General features: G+C 56.4%; 1 protein-coding gene across 14 annotated transcripts in view; it reads right to left on the bottom strand.

Annotated features, from left to right (window-relative positions):
- The window catches only part of AP2A2 (adaptor related protein complex 2 subunit alpha 2), a 63,334-nt gene that overhangs the window by 23,715 nt on the left and 25,571 nt on the right, over nucleotides 1-14,048 (bottom strand). For 13 of the 14 annotated variants that reach the window (XR_009542276.1, XR_009542277.1, XR_009542275.1 and 10 more), the window contains 3 exons: nucleotides 5,963-6,105; nucleotides 4,396-4,589; nucleotides 822-951 (listed from right to left, as the gene is read on the bottom strand). Coding sequence is in view for 10 of the 14 variants with exons in the window: in XM_060158159.1 (XP_060014142.1) it covers nucleotides 822-951; nucleotides 4,396-4,589; nucleotides 5,963-6,105 (467 nt within the window). In the remaining 4 variants the exon portion in view is untranslated. Of the gene's footprint in view, nucleotides 1-821; nucleotides 952-4,395; nucleotides 4,590-4,691; nucleotides 5,496-5,962; nucleotides 6,106-14,048 lie in introns of those variants that run through there. The other variant, XM_060158167.1, reaches the window with a different exon arrangement.

Below are 14,048 nucleotides of genomic sequence, written 5' to 3'. Positions count from 1 at the left end.
GCAGACTCGAACGTTCCTGGTAAGCGTGGGAAACGACGGAGGGCCAGCTCGCCGGGCAGCCCAACAGGCAAGCCACCCAACCACCAGCTCTCGTCTCTGAGTCTACATATGCCGATGGGTTACTTTTCATTTAATCTTTAAGGGAAATTTCTCTTCTGGGAAACAATGGAGTAACCAGCTAATGTGCTAACACCTATCAGCTCAGCAGGAAATTCTGTGTGGAACCTCGATTCTCTCGTTTGTACAACGGGATTCCGGCAGGACAAGGCCACTCCGTCCAGCATCATTTCCTACTCGGCCCCGCCTCCCGGTGTCAGCGTGGACAAGGGCCCATGACTCACGGCCAACCACAGCCAGCGAATCGCTCCACATCTCCCTGCCCTGGCCTGCGACACGGGGAGGGCTCGGGCCCGGCTCGTGCACCAGCTATGTGCATTAGGCAGCCTGCACGCCAGAGCCTGGGGGGCTACAGGACAGCCCTCTGACAGCCTTAAACAGGGTGAGGACAGGCACGCCTTGTGAAGCCCTCAGTGGACGCAGTGTTTCCAGAAGATGCTGGGCTGTGCCTTGTTCGTCCCTGCAGCCGGCAAGCTGGAGACCCTCCAACGCCTGGTGACAGGGTGAGCCAGAGACCCTGTCCAGTCCACCCTGTCCCCAGGGCAGGGGCTCCCAACCCCTAACCACAGGCGCTCCCAGCCTCGATGGACGGTCGTGGATGTCGCCCCAAGCATCTCGGAAGTCACACACAGCTGCTCGCACCGCACTGGCCCGGAAGAGGCTGCCCCACGGGAGGGGCTGCACGCTGGCCCAGAGGCACCTACCAAATGCTGGTCGTTGAGGAGGTGCACCACGCGGGACGTCCAGTCGCCCATGGGGACGAGGTCGGGAGACGTCCTGTGCAAGCGCAGCAGGCACAGGGCGGCGCTCTGCTTCACGCTGTCCATGGCGTCTCTGCAAGACAGACAGCAGCCGCTCCTGCGCACGGCGGCGAGCCCGGCCCAGGGCCCGCGGACACACCCCAGTCACCACAGCAGCAGAGGTGCACCCGTGCGGGGGCTGCAGGGACACTCGGGACAAGGCCGCCTCAAGCTCTCCATGCAACCTCTCGCGATGGGCCTTGGTGGGGACCACGCCTGCACAGTGACAGACAGCCGTCTGCTCGAGGGGCCACCTCCACGGACGTCGCCCCGAACACGGTGTACGGGAAGGGGCCCTGCCACCGCTAACCTGCTCCTCGCCGAAGCAGCAATTCCCAAGTGCTGTGCACAACCTCAGCTACGCAGGCTGACAGCTAACGTTCCAATAACTAATAACTGAATTACAGTATTTCTTTCATTTCTTTTTTAGTTATTTTTATTTTTGGCTGTGTTGGGTCTTTGTTGCTGCGCGCAGACTTTCTCTGGTTTCGGAGAGCGGGGGCTACCCTTCATTGCGGTGTGCTGGCTTCTCTTGTAGCGGAGCATGGGCTCTAGGTGTGCGGGCTTCGGTAGTTGTGACAAGTGGGCTCAGTAGTTGTGGCTCGTGGGCTCTAGAGCACAGGCTCAGTAGTTGCGGTGCACAGGCTTAGTTGCTCCGCGGCATGTGGGATCTTCCCGGACCAGGGCTCAAACCCGTGTCCCCTGCATTGGCAGGCGGATTCTTAACCACTACGCCACCAGGGAAGCCCCCAATAGCAGTATTTTTTAAGCTCACTTAATAACACAGAGTCCCAAGGGGAGAGTATCAGAGAGCCTTGCACGGCCATGGCGCCCCGTGTCCACCTAGAGATCTCCTCCCCTACACACCCGGCGGGCGCCTAGGGAACAACCGCAGCTACGCTGGGCAAGGGGCATCTGGAGGGTTCCTGTCCTGGTTTTCGTGCTGACCGAGGACAGAGACGGTCCCAACGCTGTTTACCCCTCCTCCTCCCAGACCCTAGCCAAACGCTGCCATGCAGCGGGGCAAGCAGCAGGCCCACCGAGGAGCGTTCCAGAGGAGGCCATCAAAACACGGCTGAGAAGAACTGTCCACGCCCCCTAAGTGCTGACAGAAGCAGTGGGGTTCCCGTTCCGTGGAGGGAAGAGCAGGGTTTGGGGGCTGTCATTACCATTTACCTCCTTTTAGCTTTTTTGTTCCTAAATAACTCCCAACGGATATGACAAACCCCTAAACTACCCCCCATTCCATGCCAAAGAAAAATTACTTCAGTAAAAATTTCTCTCTTGGATGTAAACCCTCCGGGGAGCAGGGGCAGACGCCTGTCCCTCTCTCTGGCCCCGCGCCGCGTGCTCCAGGAGCGGCGGGCAGCGGCAACCTCCAGGCCTCGCGGCCTCCTGGGTGTCTGCCGTCTGCGCCCACACACTGCGGCTGAAAGAAGCCGGCCGGTTTCTACTGCGGGGTCTACCAGCTGGCAGCCCACCCTACCCGTACAGCCGCTGCTGGTGGGAACACCGGAGGACGGTGCGAAGCAAGGAGACCGCTGCCCCCTTAGCTTCAACTCTGTCTCCAGTCAAGGCCCAGAGCTCAGTCCCGGCCTGGAGGGCGCCCCATCATCCCTCCCTCCCCGACCTCCCGGCTCTGCCCCGCCGCCCTCAGCCTTGCAGCTCCACGCCCAGGCACCTCCGTCCCCACAACTCCACTTTGAGTCTATTTGGTCGCTGGATTTCAAGCGTTGGTCATTTGTTTCAAGGAGGGCTCGCAGGTCCACACAACCTGAGCTTCTGGGGCGAGAGCGGCTGCCTGTGATGCTGACACTGAGAGAACGAGGCCGGCTCCCCGCACACCCCTCAGCAATCTTCCTGCTGCAGGCTCTCTTCTCCACCTTGGGCTCCGCCCCTCCAGGCTGTGTCTCAGCACACACCCTTCTGTGTCCTTTCAACCTGCAGTGCAATCCACCCTTTACTTCAGGGAAGTGTTCTGGAATTATCTGAACACTTTCAGAGATTACCTCTGTTTCACATTCCACTCATCCAACAGGTATTTATTGAGCGCTTACTATATACCAGGCATTGTCAAAATGCTAGAAAGAAGGCAACAGTCACAGTGAGCCAAAGCTCTGATCCCGGGGAACTTGCTTCTGAAAGCAGAGACCGGCAACCCGCAGCCAGGTTAGCTGTGCACCGGGCAGGGGCGGGGCTGCACGAGGGGGTCAGGACCCTGAGGCACAGCTGCCTCCTGACTGGCTCCAACCTCCAGCCCCACCTGCCCCTCTGGCCCACTCTGATCATACCACGTCTTTCTCCCACCTCGGTGACTTAATTCTCAGGGCACCCGCCATGTTCTCTGCGTCTTCCGGTTCACAGGTGTATAACGGTGTCACCTTGGTTCTCCACGTGCTTCCAATCAGCTCTGCCACCCCTCCCCTGTGCTCGTGCTACTGTGCGTCCACCGCCTCTGAGCTCTCACATTCGGGACCGCTTTTTCCATCAGGCAGCTCCGTGACCTCTCTTCCAGCCTGGCTCCTCCGTCTGCCTCTGGTGTGACACCCGGTGGCACTCCTCCAGGCCTGCAGCCACACACCCGACACTCCCCGGGCCTGTGGCCACCCTGCCACGGCACCGCTTCTTGCTCACGGCCAAGGTGCTCCGCCCTGCAGAGCTGCCACCTCGGGCTCATCATTCTCTGTGCACCGTAGGGGGTATAGCTGCATGCCTGGGCTCCACCCATGAGATGCCAGGAAAACACCCTTCGTGGTGACAACCAAACATGCTGGGGCAACACCACTCATTGAGAACCAGGCGTCTACACCCACGTGCTCTGGTGAGGTGTGGGTACGCTTCCCGACAGCCTCCCAGCCTCTCCACTGCGCTGTCTGAGGGTCGTTCCCACTCCCCCGCGGCCCCGTCCCCCACGGCCCCACCCCCCCGCGGCCAGAGGAGCTGGAGTTGCCGAGTCCTGCTCCACCTGCTCGCTGGTTGTCCCACAGAACCCAGTCCCCTGAGTCCTGACGAGCCCCCTGGGCTGGGACCCTATTCAGCCAGCCGTGCTGCCCGGGTGTGGGCTCTGTGTCACCTTCGCAAGGTGCAGCGTGTCCTGGAACAGGAGGGGGGCCCGCCTCCGCCATGCCCCGTGGCCCAGCCCGGCACAGCGCTGTTGGAAACTCTTCCAGACCTGCCTGCTCAGCCCCACTCAGCTCCCCTCCAGATTGGAGAGGGTGGGGGTGTGGGGTGCTGGGAAGTCTCAGGATTGGGGTGTGTGAACGCTTCTGCGAAAGGGCGAGAAGGGGCCCCGTGCCCGCAGGACAGCCGCGCTCCCTCTGCCTGGACGGAAGGTTCACCTGGCCTCCCCGTCTCCCCACCACGTGAGACGTGAGACGGGGAGGTTAGCTCATTCCATAAATCCTTCAACAGTCACACAGCTGATCTGTTTAACGTGAGAGGTGGCCACACTCTCAGCAGCAGGGCACCGGACACATACCCGGCTACGAGGATTTTAGGGATCTCCCCCGCGAACGCCTCGGCCATCTCCCGGCTGCCCACGTTGGCGATGCAGTGCAGGGCCAGGCCCGTGAAGGTGGGGTTGCGGCTGCCCAAGTCGTTCTTGACGGCGTTGTTGACCAGGCGGATCAGCTCCGAGTTGGAGTTCACCAGCACCGAGATGAACAGGTAGCCCTGGGTTCCAGAGGGGCGAGAGAGCACAGCGCTCGTGACAAGCCGAGTGCCTCGGACACCAGGCAGACCTCGGACACCTCGGCCGCCAGCAAGCCCCAGCACCATCTCATCTGCTCGGGGCGCTGCGGCCGTCAGGCCACGGAGGACCAGCTGCCTTCTGCTGAAAATGCCAGTTCTGTCCCCGGATTCCGCTGTGAACGATTCTGTGGGACGAACCTAAGAGGCACTGTCCCCAGCGGCATCAGACACCTTGGTGCCCCCATCCCACTCACCCATCCATGGGCACCTGTGCTCAGCACGGCCTGAACAGGATGGAAAGGCCCCGCCTCAGCTGGAACGGGGCCACTACGGCGATTTCCAGCAACCTGGCTGACTGCCGCTGTCCCCTCTCTCCACTCTGTCTCCAGGCCCCAGCTTCCGCTTACCACCAGGCCAAACTCCAGCCCCTTGTCACCCCCGCTGTCCACGCCCTCCCACGCAGGGACACGCTGACCTCTCAGCCCCCGTCGGTCTCAGGAGGAGCTCACCGCCTTCCCTTCCGCGTACGCGCCTTGACTGGGTGCTGCGGCTCTGTCTGCCCTGGCCCCCGGTGCACCCCTTGGCCTCAGTCTCAGCTCAGGATGCGCCCCGGAAGCCCTCCCTATTAGCCACCCGCTTCTCAGGGTCTGGAGGGTTCTACACGCCTCTTTCACTGGGCACTGCCCACAGCTCTATTCTCTGTGTACAGGGCTGTCTGATGCCATCTCCCCCCTGGAACAGAGCAGGGTCCACATCTGCTTATGGTCGTAAGTCCCCAGGGACCCCCAGCACACTGCTGGGTCCGTGGCAGACACTCGATAAATTCCTGTTGAGTAAATACCAATACTTAACAGAACTCCTGGGGCATCTAGGGTATTTTTTCACTTTCTGTAAGTTAAATTTTTGGACAAGAGGAAAATGTTATTTTGTAACACTCAAGAAAACACACAAATCAGGTTACTCCAAGAGAATGCAGGGCTACAATTACAAAGCCTGGGGTGGGCAGGGCCCAGGCACTGGGCCAGCTGGGAGCAAGGCGAGGCCCGCCACCTGCGCTTGGCTCTTACACCATGTGGGTGTGTGGGGCCTGGTTCAGCAACAGGCAGTGGCCGCGGGGGCCACTGGGTGAACTCATCTGTGACACGCATCAGCAAGGCACTGAGGGGAAGGAAGCGCTCTTCCCTGCCCTCTAAGGCGGACCCATGGGAAGCGGCACCCCTCGCGTCGGACGGGGCTTTGGTGCAGCTCCCACCGGAAGCCACGGGAAACCCCCAGACTAGAGGGAAGGTGCGGAGAAAGAGCAGGACACCAAACGACCACCCGATGGGAAGAAGCCCCCGCCCCCGCGCACTCACGATCTGCTTCTCGGTGTATCTGTTGGAGCTGAGCAGGTTCACGGCCTCCATGTGCCCAAAGTCGATGTCGTGGCCCAGCAGGAAGATGAAGAGCAGCTTGCACACATACTTCTTCTTGCTGTAGCCGTCCAGGGCCTTGTCGCCTGCGGAAGGGAGGCGGGGGCAGGGCAGAAACAAGACAGCGGGACGTGAGGGGCCGGCCTCCAGGAGGCCAGCGTCGTGAGTGCGCGGTGTTGCTAAGCCAGGCGCTGCACGTCGGAATCCTAATGTCCGGCTTCCCTGACAAAACAGAAGCCGGAACCCCTGCCTTCCCAGGACGGCCCCAGGGCCTCGTTCCCACCGGCCACAACCTTGCCAGGGCCGCCCTGTCTTAAGCAGCAACTTAATCTTTTAAACATGTTTACTAATTTAGGCAGGTGAACACATTCTAAATAATCTTTCATTACACCCAGTTTTAGAACAAATCACCCACCCTAAAAGTCACACATAAAAGGACCAGAAGGGCTTCTGTGTCTTCACCCTAATCACAGCGTGACTACGCCTCTCACAGGAGATCACAGCAAGGCACCTTCAAGACGTGTCGCTGGCAGAGTATAAGATGCCATTTTAAAAAGGACCACTAAACCCTGCCATTTTAAATACCAGAGGTTCTTATTTCCCCTGAGAAGTGTAAAACGCTCCTTAGCAGATTACAAAGATGACAGCCAGAAAGGCTGCCGTCTTCCGAGCTGGGCATCACAGTGACGCCACTGCCACACTGTCAAGGGCCAGACATGGGAGCCAGGAAGACAATGACAGCAACGCTCCTCATGGTACGGGGTCAGGTCACTCGTGCTCCAGGGACAAGCGCTGGCCGGCATCAAAGCGCTGTCTAGAAGAAAGAGGCACCCCACCAAGATTCCCCAGGGTGACAGTGATCACAAGTCGGCCAGCCAGCTGGACACCTGGCACTGGGGAGCTCTGAGAAACCCTCCCTCCTTCTGAGCAGCAGACTGGCATATGATTCAATGACCAAACAACATAATGTCAGACCAGGCCTGGCTCCCACCCCCACCCCCACTCGCTCATCTGCCCGCTGCACCCGAGGAGCCCAGCTCTGTCACTTCCTGGCTGGGACCCGTCCCCGTCTCCGTGGGAGAGCATCTGCAGACACAGGACACGCAGCCCACGGCAAGCAGCAGCCCCCGTCTCCTACCCACCCGGCCACCCCTCAAGAACCAGCCTGAATTCCATCACCTCTGAAAGCCTCCTTTGACAAGCAAGCCAAGAGGGCCGCCCCCTCCTCTCACCCCCTGGAGAGTGGTCCCTGCCACTCAGAGCCCAGGGAACAGCCGGCCAGACTGCGTGCTGGATGCGGCCTGGAGGCCAAAGGGGCTCTTTCTCTGCTGCTTCAGGACATGGACCCAGCGTCCCTCCCACAGCCCTGCCCAACGCTGGGAGACTTACAGACGCACACACCTGAAAGCCAAGCACACAAAAAGGTGAGGGCCACAGCGCAGGCAAGAACAGTCAAGGGTCTCGGCCCCGGTGCTGCCGTGACACGGGATAAGAGCCAGTGTCTCTAGGGAAACGCGTCTGAGCCCTGGTGACCGAATCCTTCTGGGGGACTTTTAACTGTGATCCTTTTTCACCCTTTCTCTCACTGAGACTGGCGTTCAACCCTGACCCTAACCCTCAACGAGTATCTTCTTATGTTCAAAGAAGTAAAAAGACTAAGATGCCAAGGATGGACAAGGAGGGCGCCCCTGTCGTCTTCTGGAGCTCAGTTAAAGCCCGCCGCGGGCTGTGAGATGCTTCAGAACTGCTGGTACCAGGGTATTAACTCTTCCCTCCCCAGCATCCCCACAGACCTGGGGCGTCTTCTTCATTCTCATAGCACTTAACTGAATTCAATTGTTAAAAAAGGGAAACGCAGATTAAAACCACAGTCAGTTGTCGCTGCACACCCACTAGAAACACCAAGATTTAAAAGATTAACCATACCACGTGCTGGTAAGAACGTGGAGGGACTGGGAACTCACACACGGCTGGCGGGGGCACAAAATGATGCAGCCACTCTGGAAAACGTGTGGCAGGTTCTTAAAAGGTTAAACATCCACCTTCCACGTGGCCCGGCCACTCCATCCCCAGGTACCTTCCCAATGGGAACGACACCAGGCGTCCACACAAGTCCCGCACACCAGGACTCACAGCAGCTCCACGCCTAGCCGACAGCACAGGAACAAACCCAGACGCCCACCCTGGTGAGCCAGCGCCCCATGAGGCAACCCACCACGACGCGGGCAAACCCCAAACGCAAACGTAAGTCACAGCAAGCAGACACCAGAGGCCTCACACTGCCTGATTCCCTTCATGTGAAATTTCTAGGAAGAGCAGAAGTGCGGTGACAGAAGGAAGACCAGGGGCTGCTGGGGGCTGGGAAGGGTGTTAGGTGCAAAGGGACACGAGGGAACATTTTGGGGGGTGGGAATGTTCTCTGTTGTGTCTGTGGGGGTGGGTGCACGAACACGTGCATTTTTGCCAAAATTCAAAGCGCACGCTTAAAACAAGTGAACTTTATTGTGAGCAAATTGTATCTCAGAAAACCAATTTTTTAAAAATTACTGTCAAAACATCCCAGGAAAAAAAGAAGAGCAAAAGATGAAAGAAGACGGGCAAGGGGCTTCCCTGGTGGCGCAGTGGTTAAGAATCCACCTGCCGATGAAGGAGACACGGGTTCGAGCCCTGGTCTGGGAGGATCCCACATGCCGCGAAGCAGCTGGGCCTGTGCGCCACAACTACCGAGCCTGCGCTCTAGAGCCCGCGAGCCACAACTACTGAGCCCATGAGCCGCAACTACTGAAGCCCGCACGCCTAGAGCCCGTGCTCCGCAACAAGAGGAACCACCTCAATGAGAAGCCCACGCACTGCAGAAAAAAGTGGCCCCCACTCGCCACAACTAAAGAAAGCCTGTGCGCAGCAACGAAGACCCAACGCAGCCAAAACTAAATAAATAAATTTATTTTAAAAAAAAAAAAAGAACATGGGCAAAATGACGGCAAGTGGTAAAGCCAGGTGACGGCCGCCAGGCGGGGAAGGGAACAGCGCCCCCCCATACGTATACGTTCGCGTTCCCTCGATCAAATGGGGTGGCTTTTTCAAGTCTTTCTTTACCTGTAAAAACATACATTCTTTACAGAAACGCTTTTTATTCATCTTTCTACCCCTGGCACCTGGGATTGAGTGAGCGCCCAGCAGTGAATGAGCAAATGAGCGTGTGTTACCTGGTAAACCTCCGAAGGCCACCAGCCAGAAGACGTTTTCCCGCCTCTGGGCAGGACAACACAACAGCTGTTTTCTAGAGGTTCCAAGGTTGAGGGCAGGCCCACTGCAGCCCTAACGACCTCCCATTCGGTGGCTTCCACAAGCAGGCTGGCGGGTGTGCAGGGCAGGGCAGGGTGGGCGCCCCACCTACAAGGGGCTCTGGGCCTGCCCGGGGAGACGAGCTTAGGCGAGAAGGTGGCGCCACGCCCTCCCTCAGTGGTCGACAGCGCATGTGAGGGCACGGCCCGGCTCTGTCAAGGGCAAGGCTTTCACACGGGCACTGCCCTGAGGCCCCGGGCCCTGCCCGAGCATCACCACCTCTGTGTGTCTGCCGCCAAGGACTCCACCAGACGCCATGGCCACCGGCAGCCTGTACACTCACCTGCACGCCCACCTCACCTTTCCTCCATCTGCATCCAGGACCATTTGTCTCTGGTCCGAAGCACATCCTTTAGACTCTCCTTCAGCACAGGACTTCTGATGGGAAACTCTCCTTTTTTGTCTGGCAAAGGTCTTTTTTAGCTTCATTCTTTTTTTTCTTCTTTTTTTTTTGCAGTACGCGGGCCTCTCACTGTTGTGGCCTCTCCCGTTGCGGAGCACAGGCTCCGGACACGCAGGCTCAGCGGCCATGGCTCACGGGCCCAGCCGCTCCGCGGCATGTGGGATCTTCCCGGACCGAGGCATGAACCCGTGTCCCCTGCATCAGCAGGTGGACTTTCAACCACTGTGCCACCAGGGAAGCCCCTTAGCTTCATTCTTAAAGGACATTGTTAGCCAGCTGCTACTGTCCAGCACTTTGGGACCATCCTCCGCTCCGCTGCCCCTCGTCCCTGTGACAAGTCGGCTTCCACGAGGACCCTGTGAAGACGGCCCATCTCTTCCCCCTCTGGCAACTTCAAAGATTTCCTGTCTTGGGTTTCTGCATTTTCACAATAGTGTGTCTAGGTGCAGATTTCATCTTATTTATTTATTGTAACTGTGTTTATTGAGTCTGAGGTTTAGTGCATTTCATGAATTCTGGAAAGTTCTGTCACACCAGCTCCCCGTTCCTCCCAGGAGGTCACTTAACCCTGCAGGCCTTTGAACCGCACGCCTGTGTCTCTCACCCACCCTGCTGCTTTGCATTCAGGACGGGCTGTTACCTTGCCCATCTTTCAGAACGTGCCTGTGGCTATATCCACCCGAGTTCTTCATTTTAGTTCTGCATCTTTCGGTTCTAGAATTTCCATTTGGTCTTATTTCAAAATCTGCTATGTCACTTTTTATACTTCCCAAGCTTCCCACTGAAATTTTCAAGTTCGTCTTTTATTTCTTTAAAAACAGTAAACCTAGTTCTTCATTGTCATCTGAATCTGGTCTCGGAGGCCTCTGTGATTCTGTTTCTGTTTTCTCTGCTGGTTCTCGCTGTGCAGTCTTGATTCTTTGTGTGCCTGATGATCTGTGACTAGGTGCTGGACAACATCCTTGAGAAGTTACCTGGAGGAATCACTCAGCCTGTGATGGTAACCTCTTCCTCCAGAGGACTGCGTGTGAAGTCCCGCTGCAGGCCTGGGGCAGGACGGGCTCACTCCCGGGTCACTCCTGCCCTAAGGGCAGCCACCTTTAGGGCCTCAGTTTAAAATGGAAGAAGGCCTCACACTGGGGGCTCTGGGATGACCCTCCTCCTAGACCCCAGCTGCTCAACCTCAGCACTGGGCCTCCTCAGGCCAGGGGGTTCTGGGGGGCTCTCCTCTGTGCAGTGGGGTGTCCGGCGGCCTCCCTGGCCTCCACCCACTAGATGGCAGTAGCACGCCCATCCCCAGTCCCGATGGCCTTTGTCCCCTGGGGGCAAAATCACCCTGACTGACAACCGCCCCTCTAGACACTGAAGGTCACCCAAACCAGGCTCTGTTTCAGGGCTGCTCCTCTGGGGTTAGCAAACTCCCTCCCGGCACAGAGAGATGAGTGCTCTGCTTGCTTTCATGGGCCAGGAGTTCTCTTCTCTTCTTGCTCTATGATGCTTTCAAGATTTTTTTAATACTGTGTCTCTTTTTAAGCCGCTTCCAGTGGAAGAGTTGGTTGAGATGTGCGCTGGCCGATGTGGCGGCTTCGGCCACATGGGGCTACTGAGTACTTGGCCTGCACTGGTCTGAACTGAATGTGTTCCACGTGGGACGTTCCAAAGACTGGGCATGAAAAACATGTAAAACATCTCAATAACCTTTGCTACTGACTACATGCTGCAATGATAATATTTTAGGTACACTAAATCAAATAAAATATATTAAATTTAGCTTCATCTGCTTCTTCTTACTCTTTTTTAACGTGGCTACCAGCAAACTGAGAATTCAGCACGTGCCTGCGTTTCCGGTGGACAGCACGGATGGAGAAGTGCAAGTGCAGCCCCCAGAGCACATACTCCTGAGAACAAGGAGTAGTTTTTCCCTTGTCTGCTGCCACTCAGGGCACACACGCTCCATAAATGCTAACTGGTTAACAGAGAAGAGCGAGCCTCCTTCCCTACCCAGAAGGGCTCAGCTGAGACAGGCTCGGGGGCAGAAGAAACTACAGAAGTCTTGTTTGTCCCCAAATATTTAAAGACAGTTTGAAGATTCACCCTCTTCTAACCACATGGTGAACATCTCTTAGGCACTGCGTTCCTCCCCAGGAATGCGCCTGTGTTTCCACACACACGCACACAGTTGCAGCAGCAGACATCATCCGCCCCTTCGACGAAGGCCTGGAGGTGCCAGGAGTGGGTCAGCTCTGTCGGGGTCAGGATCTGCCTTCCTCGGCTTACGAGCCATGGCCAAGCGACGTCCCCAGCCCATGCCAGACCCTCTACCAGACAGTCTGCACTCCGAAGCTCCCTCGAGGGCTAGTGACAACGCTGACGGACCAACACCTCTATCTGCGGCCTCCTCTGCCCCCAGCCAAACTGCTTCCTCTGTTTATAATCCGCGGTGTCACTCTCTAGTCGATCTTCTGTCCCCCAACCCCATCACAGGGTCTGCTTCACAGAGGACCCAGCCTGAGGCCATCAGCACCCCATTTAAAGGCGCAGAGGGGTAAGTCACTCAACAGGGTAACCCAGCTAGTAACTGGCTATCAGAGCAAGTGCGAGCTGGGGGTAGTCAGGGCAGCCTAGCTCTCATCACCACATTATACGCTCCCTTTTAGGAAGTAGTGGACGTTCCAGACCCCTCATCAGAGAAGATATACAGACGGCAAATGAACACATGAAAGAATGCTCCACATCACGTGTCATCAGGGAAACGCATATGATGAAATAGTAACGAGATACCTCTACACACTATCGCAGCAGCTCAGATCCAGACACTGACAACACCAAATGCAGTGAGGACGTGGGGCACAGGGACCCTCACCCGGCTCCGGTGGGGATGCGGATGGTGCAGCCACTGTGGGGGACAACTGGGCGGTTTCTTACAAAACTACACATACCCTCACCACGTGATGGGCAATCACGCTCCTTGGTATTTACCCAAAGGAGCAGAAAACTTATGTCCACACTAAAACCTGCACACTGATGTTTTTAGCAATTTTATTCATAATTGCCAAAACTTGAGAACAACCAAGACATCCTTCAATAGGTGGATGGATAGAGAAACTGGTACATTGGACGGTGGCATATTATCCAGCTAAAAAGAAATGAGCTGTCAGGCCACTAAAAGACATGAAGGAACCTTAAATGTGTATAACTAAGTGAAAGAAGGCAACGGGGAAAGGCCATATAACCATATGCTTCGAACTCTATGACATTCTGGAAAAGGCAAAACTACCACGACAGTAAAGAGATTAGTGGTTGCCAGGGGTCCAAGGGAGGGAGAGATGAATAGGAGAGCAAAGAGGATCCTTAGGGCAGTGAAAGCGCTCTGTGTGAGACTACAACGCTGGGCACTGTCAGCATACATACGTCCGTCCACACGCACAGAATGCACAACAAGAATGAACCCTAACGTGAGGTATCGATTTGGGCTGACGATGACGTGCCCATGCAGGTTCACTGTGACCAATGAACCGCTCTGGTAGGGAAGCAGATAATGGGGAGGCTGTGCCTGTGTGGGGACAGGACGGGTACAAGAAATCTCTGTACCTTCCTCTCAGTTTTGCTGGGAACCTAAAACTGCTCTACAAAAAGTTAAGTCTAAATTTTAAAAAAATGTTTAAGCAATGAAAGTTATAGACAACCCCTCACATACACACACACACACACACACACACACACACACACACACACACACACACACACACACACACACACACACACACACACACAATACATATAACCAAACCATTTCACATACAATTTCAGAGTTTCACAGACCTTAGTGGATCCTTGGGCCTGGTTAACAGTAAAGCATAGTACCTTCCGAGGGCTCAGCAGGGGATATATGTTGGTAACAACTCAAATTCCACGAGTGTTCGCATCATCTGATCACACAGGACGTCCATTCTCAAACCCTGAAAAAGCTCCGACCCCAGGAAATCCTGTCTTCTGCTGCCCCCAGTTCCCTGGGTCTCGGTCCTGGCTCCCTCCTCTACTCATTTTTTCTGGGCAATTTCAGCCACTCCCGTGGCTAATGTCTGCTCAGAGACTTGAACGAGGTCTCAAATCTGTGAAACTCAACTGAAAAATTAAGGCGTAAGGGATTAACCGGTCTTTCATAAACATGTCCCGAGACTGAAAATCTACCCTTGACAATTCCTCCAAATGAGGATGCTCAGGGGAGGTGTCCGCCCCAAAACCTGGCTCTCAGAGAGGCTGTCTCCCTGAGTGGATTAG

Source organism: Lagenorhynchus albirostris, chromosome 9 (genome assembly GCF_949774975.1).
Source record: "Lagenorhynchus albirostris chromosome 9, mLagAlb1.1, whole genome shotgun sequence".
Taxonomy (NCBI): Eukaryota; Metazoa; Chordata; class Mammalia; order Artiodactyla; family Delphinidae; genus Lagenorhynchus; species Lagenorhynchus albirostris.
The sequence above is the reverse complement of the archived record's forward strand: the minus strand, read 5'-3'. Positions and strand labels throughout refer to the sequence as shown.